The following is a 24,683-nucleotide window of genomic DNA, read 5'->3' on the forward strand; positions in this document are numbered from 1 at the left end:
GATTTTTTTACAGATAGAACGGTGCTATCTTTTTCATTAAAGAGCACTGCAAGATAACTTCTGCATCAAATTTAAAACCAATAGTGTAGTTAAGGCTGAGAAAAGGGTCAGGAGAAAGCCCTGCCCTTCTATTACCGTGAGCCCAAGAGGGATTCAAGTTTCCCCTGCCGATGTACTGGTGGTAAGAATGGGATCTGGCTAAAGCCATATACAAGAAAGGTCTCCCTGCTGCTTGTTCTTCTTTATTAATAATAACCGCTGCCCGGCACCGACAGTGGTCAGACTTTAATAGTGACAAACTGAATGTGGTCAAGGGGAAAAACTTGAGCTCCCAACACCCAACTCAATTTCAGTGTGGCAACGCACAAATCAACGGGAGAATTTCATTTTAATGACGCACATTCTTTATAACGTGCTGTTGTAGGAACGTGGCCAAAATTCTTACTGCTCATTCATTTCATGGCTGAACTATAAAATCCATTTTTCTTTCACATACCTTTAATGAAATAATGATTGCTTATTTCCACATGGACAGCCAAGATCACAGATATACTCGAAACACTGCACCATCTCAAGCTGCATCACACAGAAAATAAAATGTTTAAAAGCATTTGGCTTTATATGTTAACTCTAGGTCAACAAAGAACATCCAATGGCAAAATAAAAATAAAGAGATTGTTCGAAAGATTAAAAACATAAAAATCATACCTAAAAATGCAGGTATACTGACCAGGAATAATAAAAAATAAAAGGAAAGAATAATGGTTTTCTCAGAAAAGCTAAACTGTATGAAAACAACTCACAGCTCAAGTGCTCTATCTAGTGGAAGTTCATAAGAAATGGTCAAGCTTGCTTCAGCAGTATCACTGAGACAAAAACATTTAAAAAAAACATCCAAGTGTGGAAAAACCAAAAATTTGTTTTCAAACAAAAAAGCATTGGGATGAATGCCAGATGCATTCACAGAAATAAACACTTTAGATTCCAAAGAAAATATGACAACTTGATGTTGCAGAATACAAGCTAGAAATTGTGCACACTTCAGATGTTTTTGTTACTATTTTATACTCATGTTTATCCCAAAGATAAATAGGGAAACCAAACATTTTCTATTGTTTTCAAATAACACCTCCACCATCAAAACACAATGTCCACATTCAAATTGTATATACACAAAGTACAACTGCAAGGTCATGGGTACAAAACCACTTCATAGTGTGGGCATAAATAGGAAAGACGAAATGTTATAATTTAGAAAAAAATTAAGTAATTGTGGGAATAAAATGGCCTTTACAGATCATGGAATAAAAACACGTTCTGACTGTCTATAAACCTGTTCAATGCACCACGTTTTTTTGTGAATGGTAAAGGGGTACTAATGCATTATACATGACAGCAATTGCTTTTAATTAACTTAAGCTCATTATAAAAATGACAGAAAAGTTGTTGATTAAGAGGGACTATGTATCTGGGGGATAATCTTGAAAGTATGCTATTTTTTTTTAAACCGGGCCAGGGTGTGATGCATGCAAGATGCACTTCACTGATCTGACCAGTGTTGTAATGCATACTGCAGGAAGGGCTGTCCAGACCTAGTCCTGGAGAGGTACACGGTCTGATTGTTTTTAGGTATAGGGTGGATGACTGCAAGGCCTCTCTAAAAACCCGCAGAACTGTGATGCTCTCATAACCTGAGATCGCTTGTACTATAAGCTTAACTCCATCTGTGATTAGATTAACCCTTGGCAACCTCTGTCCAGATCCCAAGAACCTACACTACACAGACGACCACAAGGCAGAGGCTTTTACAAACAAGGATGATAATGTCATTTTGCATTCAAAGGATTATTGTATATTCTGAAGAAGACCTGAAAACATTTTACCAATGCAGATCAGCTGATTGAAAACAGTATGCCTACCTACAATTAATCATTAAATTATGATCAAGTGCATTCAAATCACCTGGTTTTAATTTTGTGAAAGAGAAGAAATTGAAGACTGTATTGCAGCCATAAGTCCATGATTTTTCCTGTGAATTCTGTATTTTTTTTAATTTTTCAGAACTCAAACTTACTGTCAAATATTCTTACCTGATGTTAAGACCAGTCATCTGCTCTAAATTCTGCCAAGCTTGTAGTTTCAGAGAAAGTTTCTGTAAGATGGAGAAATGGAAGAATTGTAATTAAAATATATATGTAACACTTGTCAAGTGTGATGCATTTACACTTTTGCAAGCTGAAGATGGCTATATATTAGGTCTTCAGTAATATGCATTAATGCAATATGGACTAAATTAATTGAAACTTTAATGTAACATAATTATATAGAAAAAGTTTTCCCCCTGTATCCACGTATATCCCTATGCTTTGTTCTCTTGGCTCCAGGCGCTGTGAAACTTGTAAATTGTAATTGTAAATTAGTACCCACATACAGTGCCATCTGCCATTAGAGCTCAGAGTTTCAATGCAGCTGCAGATGACGGCTGGGGTGGCTCTTGTCTTAAAGATGCAGATGGGGGCTGACTACAGACTGGGATAGACATTTGCAAAACCCCAAATCCTTTAAATGACAGGACTAAGTGTGTAATTCAAAGCATGTGATAAAGTGAACATCTCACAATTTCATTCCAACCTGTTGTGCACAACCGATTGGTCTTTTTTTTTAAGCCAAGGAATTTCCAGAAACAAATGTACATCTTTCATCCTGCTGTTCAACTTTTTTTTGTATATCTCACAGTACGTACAGCTCATATATGATGAATTAAGCTGTACGATAAAGTTCTACTTCTAGAAAAGTGAAAAAAATCTCTTTCAAAGTCATTTCAAAGGAGACAAAGTGTGGGTAACTACTACATAATTTACTCAGAAAACATCTTATTCCATTATATTGAGCTGTTATACTATGCAAACTTACAACCCATACTAACAGTGAGGAAAGAGGAGATGCTGCCAAATGCTCCACTCCGCAGGGGAAATGGACATGACATGATTCTTCTAAGTAACACAATACAATTATACTCTACATTCAGACATTTGCAGTGCCCGACACAAAAACACCACTATATAGTTAAGGACTTTGTGTTCTGCTTTTGCTTCTTCCTTTATACCCATCATCCAAGTCATCTAACATCTAACACGCTTACCTAGTACAGGGATGTAGTAAAAAAACCATAGTACCTACAAAAGGCAATGTTTTCAAGCTCTGTGAAGACAATATTTTACTTGTCAAGTACTAACAAAAAATAATGAGTTAAACACGAAGGTCAACACCTGAAGATGACTCCAGTTCATGCCGGCATTAACATCTGCCAAATGATTCGTCATTCCACGGATCAAAATCTGTTCCACTACCGAAAACTGAACCCGTTACGTTCTGAGAAAACGTCAGATCCAATTTAATTAAAAGGGAAGCATAGTCAACAAGAAGCAGAAATCCGCCTAACACCAGAATATGAGGTTAATAATGGGTGGGGGAAAGTAATAGGAAACACTTTAGCATTATTAACTAATACCATGTATTTGCTTATTTGGGCCCCTGAGCAAGGCCCTTATGCCCATCTGCTCCAGGGGTGCTGTACAATGGCTGACCCTGTGCTCTGACCCCAAGCTTCTCTCCCTGTCTGTGTCTCATGGAGAGCAAGCCGGGGTACGCGAAATTCATTAAAGAGACAAATTCCTAATGCAAAAAATTGTACATGGCCAATAAAGTGATCTTATCTTATTTATTCTACTGCATTTCAATGTTTTCATCATGAGTCTTCTCTCATGATGAGTCGTGATTTTCTGCTAAACCAATGATGACACGATGGACACAGCCAAGTGTGGCACAGAGGTGCAGAATGAAGAGATGACTGCTGTGCACAACAGACCGATCAATGGGGACACCCAAGCATGATGATCCAGGCAGGAGCGTCTAGTCTCTACAGAGATCCACTTGTGGTGATTGATTGCACAGCGCTTCACTAATGAAACCCTGATGCTACTCGTGTAGAAACAGCTTTCTTGTGAGATCAGAATGGAACAGTTATGCTGCAGGAGGCCCTCCTTGCCAGAGCAGAGTTGTACTAAGAATCTGTGGGATAAGATGGTACAAAGTGTGGCGGCAGACACCAGTGAACAGACTCTTGCTTGTCCAGGCTCCACAGAAGGAATAGAACACAGTCTGGTACAAACCATGCTTCCTGGATGTATAGAGTGTCTTGCGCCTCTCAGTGGGAACTCTCTTGAGCTGCTTGTGACTTTCAAAGTACACCACCTATTCATCAACACGGGTGATGGTAAGATATAATCAGCATGATGAACGTTTTTTGTAGTGCCTGCTGCAAAAAAAGAAAGTAAATTCCTAAAAACCTTATGAATTTAGCGGCAGGTATAAACAAACTTATGAACCTCAAAAAGGTTAAAACCTCACATCTTAATTCCAAACTGTGCTGCACCTATTCAATTTTGATAGGACTAGACTGGAACTCACCACCAAACTGATTTGTACAATTTTAGTGAGAACACTCCTGCTGGGTTAATGTTATTTTTGTACTCTACATGAAGAATAAAAAACCACGCATGCAGTTCAGTGAAATTTAAGTTTGTAGCTCGAAATGTAATTTCTCAAAACGTGTCTTTCAGAGAGCCATCAATCCAAATTAAATCCATTTCATACACATTAAGCAGACAAGAAAGTGGTTCCCAAAATTAAGACTTTAGAGTCATGAATTATGTCAGCGGACCATTCACAAACTGGGTTCTTACATAATTTACTTTGTAGATGACATGTTCAATAATATAACAGTTTTATACAGGACTAGTCGACACTAACATAACCTTTCTTAAGACATGAATTATGAATGGAGTCTGTCAAAGCCTAGGAACCCTCTTTTAGGAGAACAACCTACAAAAAAACAGCAGTAAGGTGAAATAAAATGTTTTAAAAAGCCTTCCTGGGACCTCCTGGCCCTGGAGAAGGACACTGAATGAATGAAATGATTGATTTTGATTATTATCAAAGAATGGATATAATAATATTCTTTTTTTATTTCTTACTTCTGCTGATTAAAGGAAATGTATTGAATGAAATTAATCTTCATTCACTGATTACATGGTTAGTGCATCTTAATATGTTTGGTGTTATTATGTCCATCAATTAATAACAGAAAACAGCACTGTTGCTGTTGGCACCTTCAAACCTCCACCTTTACTTACTAGAAACTGGCTTTCAAAATCCAACGATCGGTAAGAAAAAAAATCATTTTTTGTGAAAAAGCTACTTCACCTGCTTAATCAATTTCTCGTCATCTTAGCGCAAGAATAATCACTCACCGTTAAGGAATAAATACTCTCTGTGAAATTATATTTGCACATTAAAATGAGCTCTCATTAAAATGTATTGCGTTTATGATTGCCCAGATCATTAAATTTTTCCCTAATTAGCTCATTTTGCTGGCTTATGTTCTTAGCCTTGTACAGGAATCCAAGCTGATTAAAAACCCTAAGAGATTAACACAGACCTGCCTCTTTTTCTGAAGCTCTGAAACACACTTGCTGAGGAAGAATTCTATCAGTGCTCCCAGAGACCTGTTAACAGCCAGGCATGATGAAGTGCACAGACCCTTCAGAACTGCGAGAATGCTTCAGCATTAGAATTAGAAGCAACAACCTGTCTCTGGCAGTACTGCCTGACATCAGATCAGAAAGCACAGACCCTCACATTTGCTACAGAACCATTATTGTCATGAGATAATTGTGAGGGTGAACAGAGGCATTTCACAAATGCTTTCCATGAGGTGTAGAAAGACCTTCTTATATGCCAACTATGCTATTAAACATTTAACCCCACATACACGAAGAAGTTAACATGCTTCATATTGACTCGGAGATTACAATGTACCGAAAAGGTAAGTCAGCATTAACAAATGAGCCTGTATTGATTTGCTGCTGCTTTTCTCACAGGAAGATGGAACATGAAAGCGCAAACTCTTCTAAATGTTTGTTTTAATGAGGGACCAACAGCAGTTCTGAAAAGATGTTTTTTCCCCCCACACAAGCCTTACTTCTTTCTCCAATTCAAGCTTAACAAGGTCTTCTTTCATCTTTTCCACACGCTCCAGTTTCTTCCGCATCCCCTCTGCCTCTTCTTTCAGTAAATTATTGTTCTCCTTGGTCTCTCTACAAAAACAGGAACACGAGATGACATTGAAACAAGCACAGTGGGCCAATGGACTTCCTCTGATTTGTAATTTACGTCTTATGGTCACACATTAATAACCATTTTCACCCTCATCTGTCCAGTTTAATCCATTTAATAAATGGAACCCCACATATAACTAAAAACAATGTCTGACTGATGATGTGAAAGCTCAAGAACGCCTGATCCTGATGTTTTCAGAGCCCTGGATGCATTAAAACCCAATAACGAGTTTTAATCATCTCAACCTTTTGTTAGACTGTCAACTGACAGAGGTGGCTTCAGAAGGCTTAAGTTGTTAAAACGTCTGTGGGTTTAACAAAGACATCTCAATGAAATTACACAGAATATCCTTCAAATTGAAAGGATTACACCTTGAGCACGACAGCTTTCAAGGAATATCTCAGATACAGGAACCAAGTGAAACTCCATGTTTTTTCATCAGGAAGTCTGTAGTGTTATTTACTCAAACTTCTTAATATTGCTGCCGAGGGTTTCAAACATCACCTTAATTACATTCAAATATTGCCATCTAATTTGTTTACGTCTGCGTGAGAAGTTAGGTTTAAGTTAAGGTTCAAAAGCTATTAGAGAATATTCTACCACATGCCTAAATCTTTGAGATAACAGACCCACATAAACGGTTCCAACCCCACATAACCTCTCAACAAGATTTAGAAGGCTGATGTCAAGCACGAGCACAACAAGCCATGCCTGTACCTCAGGTAGGCGTTCTCCTCTCTGAGCTGTTGGAGCTCCTTCTCCATGTCTGGGATTCGCCCGAGCTCAGACTTCATGTTCCTCACGATCACGGAATCCTGCTCCTGCATCGCCAGCCTCCTCTCCAGCTCCTGCCGTAGAGGACAGAAGACAGGGAAAGGCTGGATCAAAGGCAGCACATGTAAGGAACCATTCGACATCATACCGATAGCAGGCTGTGGTCCTTTCATAACTACATAAAATGACATTTTTCATTCAATATTTATTTTTTGGGGAAAAAATTCCAAAGCCACACATTTCAACATCTGGTTAGAAACTGTATTGAGTGTAGATTATCTTGGCAGGACAAAAGAGAGCGTGGTGCCTCTACAAACATGACTACAAACATCATTATAGGCCAGCTGAGAGTTTTCACCATTAAAACACACAAGAGCTAGCAAGGGCCCTAAACCACCAATGTCTTACTGTTTAAAATTTCATACTCATCAGCTTCTTCAACAAAATGAAAGTAATATAACCCGTAACCATGTCCATCATTCTATAAAGGATCGAACACTTCTTAGCTTTATTTTGCCAAAAAATACTTAAAATAACTTGATGGAAGAGATACTAAGAATAAAAGCAGAAGAAACTGTCTAGTACTAGAAGTACTTTGCACGATAAATTAACAGGAACTCATAATATATTCAGTTACATTTTTCATTCTCGAATACATAAACTGACATCCCTCTAACACATTACTATAAACATATACTGTAGTTCTCAAGTGCAGTGGCACAAATGCATACCTTAATCTTCAGCTCATTTTCTGAGTTCAGTGAAGGATACATCTGGAGTGCTTGGATTTTCTGAGTTGCTTCCTGGCATTTCCTTTTTAGAGACATTTTTGAAAAAAAAAAACAGGAAAGTGAAGTATTTGATACTGTGCAGGCTTCTGCTAGCAGGTGTTCTCTAAAAAGGTGCTGCAATTCTGAAAGTGGCTCTGAACTTCACTCCTGGTGCTGAATAGACTGTATGTAATTTACATTTTCAAACATACAATTACACAGCTTTTAACTCATAACTTCCATCTCATCTCTAAGATTTCTGAACTATGTTAAAAGGCAGATACCTTTACTCATGTAAATCTCTTTCCATTGTTAGTGTAGCCTACTTACTGTCACTTTGATCTCTTTGTGTCTCCTATCTGTGTGGATAACTTACCAATGTTAAACTTTGAGTGCCTGCCAAACGAATGACTATCTTTATGCAACTGCCTTGTGTTTGCCTCTCCACCTGTTTTTATATAATCTGCAATTTCAACTAACTTTCACACTGTATCAGACCACCCCAGTCAATGAAATAAGATAGGTCAGAAGAGCAAAGGGTCCCAGTCAGAGGTTGTGCCCCTTATTGTGATTTGCTCTCTCTCCTGGTAATCAGTTTTCAATCCATGTGCATACACATTATATTGGATTCTTCTGGCCTTTAAGATTCATGTCTTTGGACTGTGGGCGGAAACTCAAGCCCCCTGAGGAAACCCATGTGAACACAGGGGGGGAGAACGCGTAAACTCCACACGGACAGCATCCTGGACTTGAACCCAGGGCCCCAGTACTGCACCGCCTATCTAAGTTGCCTGCAATTCCTGTTTCGGGCTCAATGAAAAAGAAAATTCAACGACACCTCCCCTCTCTAAATCAAAGCTGGCCGTGCCTTAAGTAGCCACTGTTTGGAAGTATTCTTCTATTTCAGCTCTAACTGTCGTTTCCCTGTCTTCGCCAGTAACAAGACGTGGGGCTGGTTAATCTGCAGTTTTCTGGTTTCGTTCGGTGAAGGACTGGGCTGCATTTGCAGTTGTCCAATCTGTGGATACCACTGTCTTTCTATGTGAAGGGTGAAATGTCCTAATTAGGAGTCTATGAAGAACAGCACCCCTCATTCCGTTAAGTATAATGGGGAAAAACATGATCAGGCCCCAGAAACTTATCAATTTTTAATAGTCCTTCCCTTTTAACAGAATTTCAACACTGGTTATGCAAATCACCAAATCAATACTGCTGGAATCCATTCTATAACTCGGCATCTTGACATCACTTGTAAAAATCTATGTTCAATATATAGCTAACATGTTTAGGTATTCTTTATGGACTTGTAGCATTCTTCACCTATTATTACATGACCTATACACATAGAAAAAATGCTATGTGTTGTTTTTTTGTTTCTGCTGCAATATTCCGTTCTGTCTTCCTCTGGGCAATTCTAGGAAAATTCTAATGTCTTTTTCCGGCTGTGCATATATGGTTTTTCTATCTTTGAATCTTGTGCCCTTTTATACAATTTGTAGACCACTCTCATTCATCTGATATTTTCTTAATTTTTCTATCTATGCCTGTTTCCTGGACTCAGAACATTTGTTACAAGGATGAATTCGCTTGGAGCCTCTAGCACTGTTTGTGATGTACCGTATAATCATATCTTTGTATAAATACCCTGCAACAACAGTTAAGGTTTACTTCTGACTGCCAGCCTGCTTTTGTGCTAATATTGTTGCACCTAGGGAAACAAGAAAACAAAAATAGAAATCCCTCCTCAGGCTCATAAGGGAGCCATAAACAAGTCTCGGGAGCAAAGCCAATTTAAGTTTAACTTAAAATTGAGAAAATCACAAACCTACATGGGTTTAAACAATGATTAACAATTGCCTCTCCCCTCCACCACTTGCTTCCTCTTTGTCCTACACCAGTGTGTTCCAACTAATTAAATGAAACCGCAACTTTATTTTAAAATGAGATTTTCAGAAGAGAGGGGAAAAAAAAAACATACTTGTGCAATAGTTCCAGCTGCTCCTGTAACCCCTGATTCTCAGTGGTCTGTGTGGTCAGCTGGATCTCCTGGTTTTTTATCTTATGATGGAGCTCTCGGATCTCATCCCGCAGGGCTCGGCTCGTCTTCATGGAAAAGGGAAAGACAACAGACAATATGGCAATGAACAACTGGAGAGCGTTCAGAGGGAGAACTCCGTCTGTGACAGACACTGTGTGAGACATAAGCAAATCCCTGTGCTTTCAGTGGCAGTGGTTGATGGCTCGTTACAGATCAGTCACTCAGTCAGGTATAAAGGATTACATATGGCAAGACGTCCTTTTTGACTTTTGCCTGTCACAGCCAGATATTCGTTAATTAGCACTGTCTCTGCACCCTCTCTAATTTAAATAGCATGCTGCATTTGATCAAGCAGCTGAAGGTTTGATTATGATGGAGATAGTAACAATATCAATCATGATTCATTAAGCAGTAGTAGTGGGATTTATGTACTGCATATCTCTCCATCCATTTTCGAAACCACATTTTCCATAAAGGGTCGAGGATAAGCCAGAGTCGTGGGGTGTCATGGGCACAAGGCAGGGTTACAGAATACTGTACATATCTTTAGATAAACACTCAAATTGTGCAAGTAAAGAACAAACAGATGTCCATTACAGATTACAGCATTTAGAAGATGAAGTGTCAAGAATCTTTCGTCCTGTCGCAAAAATATTCTCAAACCAACGGGTTTAAGGCCACAGAGCAGGGCCTTGGGGCACTCATTTTTAGTACCTCATTGGCTTCTGCTAGCTTGGAGTCCTTCTCCTCCAGTTTCTTGTTCTGCCCCTCGATGGTCTTCTTCAGGGATCTGCTGATCTCAGTTTGCTCCTTCAGGGCCTTTCCTGCTTCCGACTCTTTCTCCTCCAGCTTCCTGATGCGCGCGAGCAGGTCTTGGTTACGGTCCACTTCGCGCTAGACAGAGCCACAGGCAGATTAACAGAACAGCCCAGGTGAGCCACTCGACACGCCTCCACATACAGCACAGGCCAGCCTGACCGCTGCTCTCACACAAACACACAACTGCAAAGCAAGAAACCAGCGAGTTCATTCAGGTTATCTGAAGGTCTCATATACCTTTTTTCCGCTTTGCAATGTAACATTAGTTCTTAATTTATTCTTTTTTACTTTTCATTTCCTGAATGTCACCTAACAAAGTTAAGAAACCAACGCCTGCTCATGAGAAGTGTTACTATATAGAATTGACAGGGCACATCATTATATGGGCATGGATTTAAATTTCAGACTCCTCACATACACTTACCTTTAAAAGTAAACATTCACAGTCTAGCTCAGCACGTTTTTACAGATGTGTCTGGTCCCCGCACACTGATGCTCAGCCTGCAAAGTCTGCACTCCATTCAGGATCTTTGAAATAAGCCACCGGGGCAGAATCATGATCCGAGGGGAGCCCCACTCGCAGATCAAGCACCCTTCTTAACAGAGACCCAGAGGAGAGCCGGGAAACTACAGAACGCAGTGGGAAGTAGCACTTTGAACCCACTCTGTTGCAGAAAAGCCAGTGGCCCAGTTTTTAGGTAGGTAAAATGGACAACAGAGAGTAAAGCAGTTCAAAATGGGACTTCTCCATGTGCTTCTCCATGTATCGGGATGAAACAACATTTGGTACCACCTGTTCTATTCCTGCACTCCTCCTAATTTTACCAGCCATCACTAGCCTTGTTCCATTTGTGCTGAAGGTTACCCACACCAGCGCATCCCACAAAATGCCACTCACTCCTACAGCACTTCAAACATGTCTGGTGGCACTGCAAGACAACAGAAAATCTCTTTCTTTCCCAAATGTAACGGATTCATCGTAGTTCAACCTGGTTTCCAGGGTCTTTCGTTTCATTTACCCGAAATGCAGATGCTGTTGCAATCTTTCAAACACTTGTGCCTCAAGTTCCCATTTATCCTTCCAATAAGGGTATTGTCTGAAACAATGCTATCTTTTTAACCTTTTCTACTTGCTCATTACCAACATGGCTTAATGGTGATAATTAATTTGTTTTTCCAATTTTATGTGCTTTCTAACAATGTGATATCAGACTTTCACTTGAGCCACCATTCAGAAATATTCAGGTACAGAACAGTCAAGGTCTGTTTCCAATTGGCTTTGTAAAGTCATTTCAAAATACTGTACAATAGATTAATGAAATTATAAAATGTACAATTATACATCCATCCATTTTCTACAGTGCCCTGATCAGTACTGAGTCTATCCCGGCAAGCAAACAGGTGCAACTAAGGCAGGATACACCCTGGACTAGACACCAGTCCATCACACAGACTCACTCGCTCACACCAGGCCCAGTTTCCCAAGAGGCCAGTTAACCTACTGTACCAGCATGTCTTTGGACTGTGGGACACGAGCACAGGGACAACATGCAAACTCCACGCAGACAGCACCCCAGGTACGGAACTGAACCCAGGGCCCGAGTGCTGAGAGGCAGCAATGTTAACCACCGCGCCACTATACGGCCCATAATCACATGTCTTCCATGAAAATAACACAAAACCAAACAATCCTGATGATGTGCGTATTTTTGTACCTTTACTCTGCCTGCCCCCTAAGCTCCTTTGAAGTAACCCTAAGGGGCACGCATACAAATATCCACCGTTGAAAACCATCTATATGACGTGATGGCACAAAATTGATCAAAATTATGAATTAAGCCCACAAAAAAATCTGTGAATTAAAAAGGAAAGCCACATATAATGGACACTACTAAAATACGTGATACAGGCAGGCCGATAATAGCAGAAACTGTTTGACATTTCAAATGTACTGAATTGTAACAAACTGAGCTATTTGTGAAGGAAGAAATAATAATTCAGATGCACCTACAACACTCGTCTCTTTTTTGAAAAAAACTATAAATATCGTTCTCTGCAATTTCCTACTCAGGGTTCAGGATTTTTAAAGTAATTATCTCCTCAGGTGGGGGCTCTGATATACCAAACAATCTCAAACGCTCTATTCTTCAAAGTGCAGCAAGGCATGCATGGCAGAACGATTATATACATTTATATAGCAAAAACAATACTCTGTATTCCCCATCTCCAGTTCTTTGCATGGCTTGTTTCTGAACAATTTTTCATGTCATGGAGTCAGAGAAAAAGAAAACACAGCATGAAAGATAGACAACCTTTCTGTGAATTTCTACTTTCATTCTATTCAGACTCAGGTCCTACTGCCCATCTTCACGTAATTATCTTAAATATACAGCAGATTTTTGTTTTACAGGTGATTACACAGAGCAGTCCTTTTCTTAAAAGTAGAATTAGCAATAAAACAACTTGGACCCGAGTGTGAAATGACAGTATCTGAGACCACAGAACAAAAACCAGAAGATACAAAGCTGAACTTTGAGAGCGACCACCATGCAGAATTGTGTTTAAGACCCCCTGGCGGAATGAAACACAGAGATCAGAACTGCATCTTCAGGGCTCACCTCCAAGTCCCTGGCACTGGTGTGGGCTGCTTTTTCCAGCTCAATGCGGGCACGTTTGTGACTGAACTCCATCTGCGACTTCTCTTGGGCCATTTGTAAAAGATGGGTCTTGGAGAAGATTTTCTGAGCTTCCTCTTCCACCTAGAAATACATCGATAGTCACACAGCTGTTACAAGCTGTTAATATAACTGTGTGCACTGCTGTATCAGGTGATGGTGTTAGTGCCCACATCCCCAACACTGAGCCCTACAGCACAGGCCATGTGCTAGTTTTCTTGGATGCACTGTGCAACAGTCTTATACCTGGTCATCGGAGAGAGGTGGTGATGGCTGATGTGCCAAACTGAGTAGTGGTGTGGGATAAAGTCAGCTTTCTCCACCCTGCTTCATTCAGCGAATGGCTCGCTACCTGCCAGCGCACGGCCATGGAATTTCCACCCCGTTCCCCCTGCCTCAACCCCAGAGAGGAGCTGTTGTCTGCGTGGAGGTGAAAGGTTCATGATCACGGGCCACGTGATCAGATGTCTCTGCTGCACGCGTGAACGCCGGTTGTGGGGACATTACTGCAGTAGCTTGCAGGGGACGACAGCGTCGTGCCAGACTGTTGTTCTCTCGCTGTGGCCTGACTGGGAGTCGAGACCGGCCAACCAGTGAGATGTGTCCAGTTCAACGTTTGTGTTTATACTTTCGTTAAGTTTTCATTTGGTTGGACTCCTTGTCTTTGTGGATCTACTTGATTCAATCACGGAAACACTGTTTCCAATGTTACACTGTTTTCACTTTCTGTATGTGCATTAGTTTCATTTTACTTGAATGAAAACTTCTACCGTCCATGATACAAAGAAAATGCAAAATCCCGAGCCAGGGATTCTCCGGGACATTGGTTGACTTGACGCCGAATGAGAGGTTATAGTTTAATTAATGTCTCGATTAAGATTGAGACTGATCTGCTACTGAACTGGCTTATACTATATAGTACTTTCACAAAAATACAGTTTTATTAACTGCTTTTCGCAGTAACATATAGATTGCTCTTAATAGTGAGGCTGAAAATGTGGATTTTTAACAGCACTCAAGAGAATCCAAACAGCTCTCTTAACACCAGACACCAATTTGAAACTGGTATGAAGAACCTTCATACCAAATCTACATTAAATAATTTCCCCATGGCAAAGTAAGATAAATTAATTCCATTACTTACAATGCAGAGAAAGTCTTTACTGATGTAAAAATCAGTAATGTTTTTTTAAAAAAACAATCAATGTAACATACTGTCCAAAGGTGTGTTGATCTAACATTGTTACTAAAAAAAAAAACATTTCAGACCAAATAGTTAAATAATATTTGATTTCTTGAGAATCATGCATTTTAATTTTGTAATCGTGCACAATCTAATAAGCTCACTGTATGCATCTTGCATGGCTGAGCTCAAATGCTTATCTAGAGAACTGTACTCACCTTAAACTGGTAGTTGTACTGGAATTGCAGGTCACTTTTACTCGCGCTGGTTTCAGGCTGGCTCGTTGAAGCGTCATGTTGCGAGAGGAAACTCTCAAATGACTTTAAAGTGTTGAAGACGGTGGTATTGTCCTGCATGTTGTCCATTTTGAACTGGTTTTACTTTTTTCTTTAGAAAACAATCTGGAAGGCAAAGAAACGCACCTGAAAAGTGTCCGCCAAGCTCTCACCGCTACCGCTTGCAAAGCAAACAACCCTCAACAAAGTTTCAAAATGTTGTTTATGTTTATAAATCGTGTTATGACTGCTCCATTATGCTCAGTATCCTTTTTTTAATAAAAGCAGGAACAGATTTCCAAGCAATGTTTTCGTAGTATTGTCGAAGGTCATCATTAAGCTTTCCAAATGACTTCACTCGTGCAATAAAGTGGATTTTAACGGTTTAATATCTTAATGTTTGCGATAAAGGCACGTGAAAAGCAAGCTGAAGTTTGCATTTGCTTGGCCAGTGTGTTGCACACGAGTACTGTACACAAGAAAACTTAAACTATATATGCACAACTGTTTGGGTCAACCAAATTTCCAAAACATGCATCCATGTAATAAACCAAAATTTCAGCTGTCTAAGCACAACTCATATTACTTTACAAAAAAACACGACCATGTCAAAAACATGTAACATTTTTGAGAACACGCAATTTTCGATGATACCTTATTCCTTACTGCTTGGATCTCCCTCCTCCAACCCAGAACAGATCTACCTTCTCGCGAGAGTTCCTAGATGCTTGAGCGTAACGAATATAATAGCGGGGCTTAAAGGATATGATCGTTTACCGTAATACCTAGTCACCCTCACCATTTTTATAGGATTTCTGAAATTTGCAGTGGTTCAAATGTAATAAATGCTGCCCAGACCCTAAAACATGTATTTATTACTATTACTGGATGGCAGTACTCGGTTTATTTCTTCTTAGTTGGGGAAACATTATATATTAAAACAACAAAATACAAATGGGGAGTTTATAGCATGGATCTCCTTTTAGTCCATATCATTCTCCATTCACCAACTGCACAAATCTAATCCTTGTTTTATTTTTGAAATGTATAAAACTCTGCTCTTCACACACACACACAAACAAACACCATAAATCACAGGCCTGCAATACGTTACAGAAAGAAGTACGTACTGTAGTTTAATACAAAGGTCATGATGTCAAGTCCAGTGAAACCGAACACGTTTTTGTCACTTCAAATAAAATTACATTGCGTTAACAATAGGTTCATCATCTGTTTATAAAATAAAACCCAAGAAACCAAGATTTAAGGCTTTACAGTGTCTCGTGTTTAGGCCCTTACAGTGTGTCTGCAGCAATGAAATGTTAAACTCATGTTTGTTTGTTTGTTTTTCATTCTCAATTTTGGCAACGTCTCTTGCTGGCCTTGGGATAAAGTGCACATCATTTTGAAGTTTTTTTCCCAATTGTAATCTCACAAAACTCCAGTTTTTTAAACAATTGAAAAAACTGGAGGAAAATGCTAACAATCATTTGTCCTTGTAACTCTTGGCCAGGAAAAACAGCTCGGCGGACTCCTTCCTGCTGGCTTTAGGCTTTATGGTCCTGACTTCCTTGAAGGCCTGCGCCAGCTTCTTGTGGAGCTGATGGGCCAGTCCTCCGTCCCAGACTTTACACAGCAGAGTGCCTCCCGGACGCAGGACCCCCTCGGCCATGTCCACCAGGGAGAGACACATGCCGACCAGCCTCTCGTGGTCCAGCTCCCTGAAGCCGCTGGCGTTGGGCGCCATGTCGCTCAGGATGACGTCGGCCACGGAGGCCGGGAGAAGCTCCTGCAGGCGGGCAGGAGTGGCCGCGTCCGTCACGTCGCACGGGGAGAGGAAGTGCGCTCCGTCCAGGGGCGCGAGCCGCAGGAGGTCGACTCCGACGACAAAGCCCGCCGGCAATCCGGGATCTGAAACAAGGGAGAAGGCAGCACTACAAGCTGAACCAGTCTCATCCGTGTTCATGTACACAGAGCTTCTAATGCGGGGGTGGGCAACTCAAGTCCTGGGGGGCCGGTGTGTCTGGGTGCTTTCATTCCAAGCCAGCGCCTCACGAGCTAAACCAGGCGGTGACTAGCTACCTGCCTACACTGGGCCAACTGAACAGTTTCTCCCAGCTCGTCAGCTGCTGCGTCTTTGAAGAGCCCCACAAAACCTGCAGCGCCAGGACGGTCCAGTTTGGTGCTGACGTAACCGAGGTGCATGCTGGCTTCAAGGCCGTCTTAAGTGCTAAACTCCCATCTGCCCTGATCCTTATGGAAGCTGCCAAGCCCTAACCCCATCTCATCCAGTTCACCGAAACTACACAGGGTGTGCGCTTGTAATGTAAGACGATGTTGTGTTGGGCTGCAGTCAGACCCCAATTTAAAACACACCAAACATGCGCTCACCTGCCCCCGACGAGTTCACCCTCTCGACGGCGACCTGGCTCCACGCCCCCGGCGCTGCGCCGCAGTCAATGACGCGGAGCCCCGGCCTGAGGATGCGGTGCTGGTCGTCGATCTCCAGCAGCTTGAAGGCGCTCCGGCAGCGGTAGCTCTCCCGGCGGGCGGCCTTCACATACGGGTCGTTGATCTGCCTGGCGATCCATCGCTGCTCCGGAGCGCTCTTGCCTTTCGTGTTGTGTGGGCTCTTCCTCCAGCACCGAGCCGAGGCGTGCAGAGCCCTGCGCAGCATCCCTGGGAGAGGAAACACATCGCAACAAGTCCAAAACGCGCAGGGTCGCTGATCAAACTTTGTACGTATAGAGTGTACAATGCCGTGACTGTACGGTAAAGTTTCATACCACTGAGCTACACATCAACTCTTTATTCAAAGCAGGGCTGATTTCAGCCTTTTTTTCTATTGATCTACTTGATCAAAACAAATGGTTTTAATCCAAAAGGCTGAGGTCCATTCCTAATACGAACCTCAGCTTCATTTCTGCAAGACCCACTGAACCGACCTGTCATGTCAAACGAGTCCTAATTTGTTACTGAACCGCTTAAGTTTTAGAGGGTAGGACTAGCAGACCTCAGACACTTTCATTTTGAGGGGAAAATGCAATCACTTAATCTGAGATGCTAGTGGGTTACTAATTATTGGTTGCAAATTATATTACACTACAACCAATTCAGGAATAGCACCGGGCTGCATTGAGATTTTTGAATCCGTACAAAAGCGGTAGAACGAAGTTATGAATAACATCGATAATTAAAACTACATGAAGCCTTTACGTTAAAAGTTGCAAAATGTCACCTTTTCTCTGAAAGCACGTTTAAAAAGGGACCTTGATAGTACTCGTAAACATTAAGGATGAACACGCTTCCGTCACATATGACCTCCCGCACGTCCTCCCCGTGTTTCCAGTCGGACAGGTTTCAGGGTGGCACGCCTACAGTGAGCTGGGGAGTCATGTGTGTGGCTACCCGCTGGACTGACTTTCGAGGGAAGAGGCAGCTGTTGCAGAGTTACTGAATGTGCATCTGCTGCTATTGTTCACACATACTTTAGATGGTATCGTTCTTGGGTATGAGACTTGTTCTGTTTAATCAATTCACTTTTTTTTAGCCTTTAGGTCACTTTCAGATTGCTCATGCATGTCCATAGAAAATTATCTGACTATATGCAAGGATGTACTTGTATTATCCGGAGCTGGTGACGTCTATAGTAGTTAGGAAGGCAATTACTGTGACAAAAGAAGTTAACTGTATTGAGATGTGAATGAATGCGGTGTCGAGAAATGTACAGAGCAGGCTATGCAAATACAGCACAGTGACATTGTTCTTGTTACACTAAAACTTAATTAACGTTTTTCTGGGAATTTGTACGTTGTCTGGCCAATCTGTTTTCAGAGCAATTGTCCCGGCAATGATCACGGCACCTTACCGTACAAACTGTGAAAAATAATCAGTTTTGAGGCATAAAGTAGTGTGCTAAATAATATCACGCAATGCAGTATCTCACTGTTCAGAATCAAGTACATTCCATAGAAGTAATTTGAAAATGTCATATATACTGTATGGACATATATAACTTGGAGTAGTCTGAACTGTAGTGTTCAAATAAATTTTGAAGAATAAATGTGATAATATGGTATGCAAGTGTTAACTGTTGTTTTTAAAACAATTGTTTCAGGATTTCAGACCGCAGACCTGCAGCCGTCATAAAGCAATGGAACCGGCAGAGCTGGTGTCTTTCTGAACAGCTGAAGGGCTTCTGTCCGAGGGCTTGTGCCCTGAAACAAATGCCTTTTTTATGAACTTAAAGTTTGTGTCCGTGTGCACGAGCGCTTCCAAAATTAAGTCCCCAATTTGTCCATTTGCACACTGCGCAACGTCTGGGGGTCAGCGGCGTTCATACAGTAATCTTTCCACAGGTGTTTAGTCAGGTGCTTGACATGAGAGTGTGATCCTGGTCACTGTCTCTCCCGTGACATTAGAGCGCGGAGAGGGATTCAGTCGTGTGTGTGTCCTTCCCTGCAGCAGCGCAATGATCACTACCAAGCTGTTGACCCTGGTCATGGTGGTACAGCCTCAGCGGGTTCTCCTGGGCATGAAGAAGCGTGGTTTTGGCGCAGGGAAGTGGAACGGCTTTGGGGGCAAAGTTCAGCCGGGAGAGACAATCGAGCAAGCAGCGAAGCGGTGAGTCCAGTCACGAGGAAGCCTCATACCCCACAGAAGGTATTCAAATAAGCGAAACCCAAATATGGTAAACCCACAAACATTTCAGTTTAAGCTTAAGTTTATTTTTTTAAAATATGAACTATTTGAAATACAACAAAAGGTACATATGTTTTAGAAGTGTTTTTGGGGGGGGCGTAGGAATAAAACAGTGATCCCTCAGTGCAGAACTTATAGTTGAGCCACTAAATATTACGTACACTTAATTTGGTTCATTTGAATTCACGATTGGTAAAGCATCAGTAAACATTCATGATCTTAAATTTACCTTAAAATGTCTAATGAAATAATGCCCCACTAAAATGCCAGCAGAAGCCTGAATCAGATGGGTCGTGCTTGGTAGTGATAAAAACTACCAAAGACCTATCTTCCGATAGTGTACCTACCGTTTCAGCACAATTGATTTCCAGATGTGTGTACAACCACATACAGTACCTCTGCACTTGAGCTGTCCAGTTTTGGTTATGGAGGGCTGGCGTGTCAGCTGGTTTTCAAGCCAGAATAAAAATACACAGACGCACTGACCTTTCAGGACCAGGGCTGGGCATCCGCAGTGTAAGCTTGACATCATTAACCTACGTTATTAAACTGCATTAACTTAGATCTTGTGCTGAATGCAAGATAATGTCGGCTGCTAAAAATTGGTTTCCCATTGCTGGAAAGAGAATTTTGTTTAAACATTTAAATTGAGAAGTGAGACACATTTCAATTTTAGTGGCTCTGCAGTGACAACTAGCATTATTTTTTTTCCCTGCACTGGAGCATAATGGACGGTATTGCTTTGTCAGGGAGTTGCTGGAGGAGAGCAGCCTAACAGCTGACACCCTCGAGAAGATTGGAGAAATCAAATTCGAGTTTGTCGGAGAAACGGAACTGCTGGATGTTCATATTTTCAGGGCTGACAGCTTCCACGGAGAGCCAGCCGAATCGGATGGTGAGATTTTATTATCGGACGCATTTGTCTGCAGTCTAAAGCCCTGTACCTGAATTTGCCTTTTTTTCCATTAAAAACATAAAGAATTGTAATCTGGACTGTTCTTTCTGGTATGGCAATGTGATCAAATTCAATCATCGTCGCCATGCACTGTAAGTCAAGTCCAGGAGAGATTCTGTAAGTAAAATTACTTTGATGTAAAATTCCTTCAGATATCTGCTTCCTTTCAAAGCTATGTTTGTTGGCATTATGAACGATGTTGATAGGTTGAGAAAAGTCAGTGAAACTCTACTGTGCGTAGGTTTTGAACACGTTACTATTTCCAAATCTTGATCAGGAGGCAGCTTTTTTAAAAGAAAACCCTAGTGCAGGGATATAATGTACATGTTGATAATACAATAACAAATAATACTAAGATTAGTATTAAGTACTAAGATTAATACAAAATGTCACTAAGCTTTGTTTTTAGCTTTTCGGCTCTGCCTATGCAGAAACGCTGACTATGTGTTATCTTATTCACTAATTGTTCATTTTGTGAATTTTTAAAGTTTTAAAGTGTTATTGTATGTGTTTGTGTATTGTTTGTGTTTAAGAAATGCGACCACAGTGGTTTGACCGGGACAGAATCCCCTTTGATCAGATGTGGCCAGATGACATTTTGTGGTTCCCTCTGATGCTGCAAAAGAAGAAGTTTTTGGGCTATTTTAAGTTTCAAGGACATGACATAATTCTCGAGCACAAATTGGAAGAAGTGCAAAGCTTGTAAAATAATCTGGATAATGGGACCATGGGACCTTAAAGGACTTGGATACCTTCTGGTAGATGGTTCTCTTGTCAAGATATAAAATCTCCTTATGTATACTGTACCATAACGGTTGATAAGACATTAAGGTTAAATATACTTTTGGGTTTTAGTCTTGCGTCCTGTAACTGGCATAGATTCAGGGTTAAACAGCTGATCTGTCCTTTCTTGGTTGTTGCATTCCAGGGCTCTTCACAAAGTTTAATTCTGTGTTTGAAGTCACAAACCTTTTCCAAACAGTTTCATGAAGTTTCCTGAACTGCCAAGAAACCAGCTGGAATAAGGTGCTGTGTTTTTGAAAGCTTACAAATGTTGACTTGAAAGATGTGGGTAATTTCGCCACGCTGAACAGCCATTATGAAATTGCAAATAAAAAACAAATCGGATTATTCCCCCCTAAACACATAATTTGGTAACATATGAAGATATGTAGCTAATGTATGTTATGTGAAGCGTACAACACAATAATAATTGTTGTAATGTGGTAAAACTACATTCTAGGCTGAAAAGGACAATGTAAATCGTACTCTTTTTACTTTGGTACACTTAACAAAAGTAAAGCATACAATACTTTTTACCAATATGACACTGCAGGGAATACTGTCCTCAGTTGGGAACGGTATCATTTTGGAGTCATTTACTGGGCTCATAAAAACCTATAGCAGCCATTTTTCTTGCTTTATATGTGTATAAAATATCTCTTTGGCAGCCCTACACATTCATGAAACCCACACATGAAACAATTACTGAGATGGCATCTTTTGAAGTTGGTCATCAGAAAATGAGGGAACTGTGTTTTGCTTTCCTTTACGCAATATGTTAACATTGAATTTCAGGTAACATTGTCCTTTCGTTGCAGAAATGTGGGAATCCCTTCACATCTTTCTTGTTTGTTAAAAAGTAATAAAGACATTTTTTTTTTTTTCAGCGGCCATCCACGTGTGTTTTTTTCCCCCAGTTATTTCTTTGTTTGCAAAGATGAATGTAAAAGGGCCCAAGCAAGATTTTGTCTCCCTTTTCACAAATTCCTTGTCTTATTAAATTCTGGCAGGGGCCCTGGGGACTGGGACTGAGCTCATCAGCAGCCTTTGTAAATGAAGGACAGAACTGGTAGCTCATTTTAAATCCCAGCTATTTGATCATTCTGTGTGACACCTCGACTCAAGATGGTTATGTGAACTTAGCTAGAATCTTGCAATTCTCTCCCAGCTAGCTTGATAGATATTTTAAGTTTCAGTCGTGGCAGAGCAATTTAGTGTTGGATTTGTATTCAGATGTTATACCTTCAAGCCTGATTGAATGCCCTGGAGCATGATTGCTGTCATTTTCAATCTGCAAGTGAACAGTGTAAGAGATCACCATTATTAACCTACACCGCCTCTGTAAAAAATAATGGTTTAGACAGAATATTAGTGTTCAGTAGAAAGTCCGAATCTGGAGCAGCCCTTACAAGTTCGTTTTTCATTTCAAGATAGTTTATCCAGTTTGTTAATTAACTTCTCTCCACGTTGCCTTATAGTGTGGTAAATTCTTGACGGTGGACTTCAGAAGGTGTAATACAGAAAAACCAAAACACCACTAACTTTTAAACCTTATATTACTCTCGGATCTCCTTGGAGTCCTTTCCATGAACACCTGCCAGGCTGCGTACTGAAGTGCACTGGGATTTGCTTGTAAACAGCTGAGTAAAGAGACACATCACTGGCTTTTCCATCAGAAAATTCAACAGAAAAGCAGCAAACCAAACAAGCTGGAAGACTGGGGTACACTTAAGAGGGTCAGAACAGAGAGAGCTGTTAATCTGGACACATCTGCACCAAAAACTCCACTCCTTTGAGCGTGCTTTTTTGTATTCCCTGAATTCTTTTGTGTTCTACTCTTAAGAAAGAATTGATTTTCTATAAACGTTTTGTGGAGAATTTTCATGCTCTGAAGAAAGTGTTCCTGGGGAATCTATCAAAATGCAGTTATACATTTTCTGACAGTGTATGGAGTTGGAACCGTCCTTTATGTAGAAGGATTTCATAGCCCATGTTGGCAAGATGCTTTTGTATCTGTCACTTTGTAAACAGAGCAAACAACAAAAGCGGGAATTGACCATTTTTTTTCACTTTAAAGATATTAAATTATGCAATCTACATTTGGACTAGGAAGCTTTTACAAGTCTATTTCAGATTGACACCATTGAGCCTTTTCTATGTATATACGGTAGTGTGATTGAAAAGGATTTGGAGCCAGACATATCAATTGCAGTACAGCCAGACATGTGTAATTGATCTAGGTTCTTTTAAGAAGCCTGCAATCATAATTCTTATTTTTCCCTCTGTATTACAAATACATACTGAGGGCGGAAAGGAACTTTTAACTGCAGCAAATTCATAAAGCTAATATCAGGAAAATTGGAATCTTGTTTGTAGCAGTTGCACTGACATTCTATTGAACCGACATGACACACTGTAGGTACGTTTATTGTGCTGCTTAACATTTGTCCAAAACAACCTGTATTTCCCTGGACGTCTCCCACCCCAGTACTGACCAAGCCCAGCCGTCTGGCCAGATACTGCTCCATGGTGGTAAAGCAATATCCAAAATTCAAGCCTAATTTTCTAAAATCATATATGCAGAAGTGGAGAGCTTTTATGTGTAGTCTATGTTTGGGGGATCATTTAAAGTACATGATGTTCTATAGTTTTGTCATCAGCTCAGAGGACCTTTTTAATCATCTATTAACCATGAATATCCATCCATTTTCTGAACAGTGTTGTCATGCCCCCCCGCAGAATGAAGCACTTATTGGAAAATGTGCATTTACATGCAGGTAGCTGACATGATCTCATCACAAAGATATTTCCCCAGGCACAGGGCCCTGTGTTGACCCTCAGTTGGTCTGATGCATTAAGAGACCGCAAACATTCTTGAACATCATCCACCAGGTTGGCCAAACACACCTGTGGAGGCGACAGCCGAAATCTCGTGTTGCATTTCAGCACCGCCTTGTGTCTGTTATTTTTCTGCAGCAACACGTACACACCCATTACTGTGTGCTCCCAGTGATTGTCACATACACTGGAGGCAGGGTGAAATTGATACTGTTTTCAGAGGTAATTGCCAGACTTTATAAGTACCCTGACCTTTTTGCACACCTGCTGTGCTTTTGTAAAATCAAAATGCTTTCAAACTTAAAAATGCAGTTTGTAAGTTCTCATTTGTCTTCTCTTTACATCTGCGGCATCTCGGTGTTATGCGACGAGTGAAGAGGGAATCAAGCAGAATGAATAACCTGCTATTCCCGAGAACCGGTACAAAAGGTGCCACATGTCCGTTAGCAGACGGGCAGCTGAAATAAAATGATCTGGCCTGTGAAGTGCAGCTCATTCATGCAGTAAAATGTCACTGTCTTGAAAAGTCATCCCCTGGCAGATTCAATTGCTGTTACTAATACATGTTCTGAAGAAGTGGGTCTCATAAATCATATATTTATGTCATAAATTAAGTTATTCTTTTCATAAAATTAGAGGTGCCTTTCGAGATATTTGTGGTGAACAATAATTTAAAGGAGTCCACACAAGGA

At 40.7% G+C, this 24,683-nt stretch overlaps 3 protein-coding genes across 7 annotated transcripts in view; 1 reads left to right on the plus strand and 2 right to left on the minus strand.

The window, feature by feature from the left end:
- Window positions 1-15,734, minus strand: part of mad1l1 (mitotic arrest deficient 1 like 1) — a 279,399-nt gene extending 263,665 nt beyond the window's left edge. For both annotated transcript variants that reach the window (XM_006636986.3, XM_015359763.2), the window contains exons 1-9: window positions 15,369-15,734; window positions 14,658-14,840; window positions 13,200-13,340; window positions 10,477-10,656; window positions 9,703-9,827; window positions 7,686-7,767; window positions 6,898-7,028; window positions 6,044-6,158; window positions 2,091-2,152 (exon numbers count right to left, since the gene is read on the minus strand). In XM_006636986.3, the coding sequence (XP_006637049.1) occupies window positions 2,091-2,152; window positions 6,044-6,158; window positions 6,898-7,028; window positions 7,686-7,767; window positions 9,703-9,827; window positions 10,477-10,656; window positions 13,200-13,340; window positions 14,658-14,804 (983 nt within the window). In that variant the 5' untranslated portion in view covers window positions 14,805-14,840; window positions 15,369-15,734. The remainder of the gene's footprint in view (window positions 1-2,090; window positions 2,153-6,043; window positions 6,159-6,897; window positions 7,029-7,685; window positions 7,768-9,702; window positions 9,828-10,476; window positions 10,657-13,199; window positions 13,341-14,657; window positions 14,841-15,368) is intronic.
- A 90-nt stretch (window positions 15,735-15,824) lies between these two features.
- Window positions 15,825-18,049, minus strand: mrm2 (mitochondrial rRNA methyltransferase 2). 2 transcript variants are annotated; one of them, XM_015359800.2, is made up of 3 exons: window positions 18,036-18,049; window positions 17,106-17,393; window positions 15,825-16,625 (listed from the first exon to the last, which is right to left on the minus strand). In XM_015359800.2, exons 2-3 carry the CDS (start codon window positions 17,389-17,391, stop codon window positions 16,201-16,203), a joined length of 711 nt encoding a protein of 236 aa, XP_015215286.2. In that variant the 5' UTR covers window positions 17,392-17,393; window positions 18,036-18,049; the 3' UTR covers window positions 15,825-16,200. The 2 variants fall into 2 exon arrangements, with proteins under 2 accessions (XP_015215286.2, XP_015215285.2); XM_015359799.2 differs by having other exon boundaries at window positions 17,953-18,043.
- Window positions 17,354-22,037, plus strand: nudt1 (nudix (nucleoside diphosphate linked moiety X)-type motif 1). 3 transcript variants are annotated; one of them, XM_015359814.2, is made up of 4 exons: window positions 17,354-17,452; window positions 19,179-19,337; window positions 20,165-20,310; window positions 20,904-22,037. In XM_015359814.2, exons 2-4 carry the CDS (start codon window positions 19,186-19,188, stop codon window positions 21,074-21,076), a joined length of 471 nt encoding a protein of 156 aa, XP_015215300.1. In that variant the 5' UTR covers window positions 17,354-17,452; window positions 19,179-19,185; the 3' UTR covers window positions 21,077-22,037. The 3 variants fall into 3 exon arrangements, with proteins under 3 accessions (XP_015215300.1, XP_006637028.1, XP_015215299.1); XM_006636965.3 differs by lacking the exon at window positions 17,354-17,452 and adding an exon at window positions 18,063-18,223 and having other exon boundaries at window positions 19,182-19,337; XM_015359813.2 differs by lacking the exon at window positions 17,354-17,452 and adding an exon at window positions 18,064-18,223.
- The last annotated feature ends 2,646 nt before the right edge of the window (window positions 22,038-24,683 follow it).

Source organism: Lepisosteus oculatus, chromosome 19 (genome assembly GCF_040954835.1).
Source record: "Lepisosteus oculatus isolate fLepOcu1 chromosome 19, fLepOcu1.hap2, whole genome shotgun sequence".
In the NCBI taxonomy this organism is placed as follows: domain Eukaryota; kingdom Metazoa; phylum Chordata; class Actinopteri; order Semionotiformes; family Lepisosteidae; genus Lepisosteus; species Lepisosteus oculatus.

What these genes read in the sequence shown, in the direction of transcription:
- mrm2 (XM_015359800.2), bottom strand. Translation starts at nt 17,391, where the DNA reads ATGCTGCGCAGGGCTCTGCACGCCTCGGCTCGGTGCTGGAGGAAGAGC. An exon ending in GGTGAACTCGTCGGGGGCAG is followed by an intron (nt 16,626 to 17,105) that starts GTGAGCGCATGT and finishes CCCTTGTTTCAG; the next exon opens with ATCCCGGATTGCCGGCGGGC.
- nudt1 (XM_015359814.2), top strand. Translation starts at nt 19,186, where the DNA reads ATGATCACTACCAAGCTGTTGACCCTGGTCATGGTGGTACAGCCTCAG. An exon ending in ATCGAGCAAGCAGCGAAGCG is followed by an intron (nt 19,338 to 20,164) that starts GTGAGTCCAGTC and finishes TTGCTTTGTCAG; the next exon opens with GGAGTTGCTGGAGGAGAGCA. An exon ending in AGAGCCAGCCGAATCGGATG is followed by an intron (nt 20,311 to 20,903) that starts GTGAGATTTTAT and finishes TTTGTGTTTAAG; the next exon opens with AAATGCGACCACAGTGGTTT.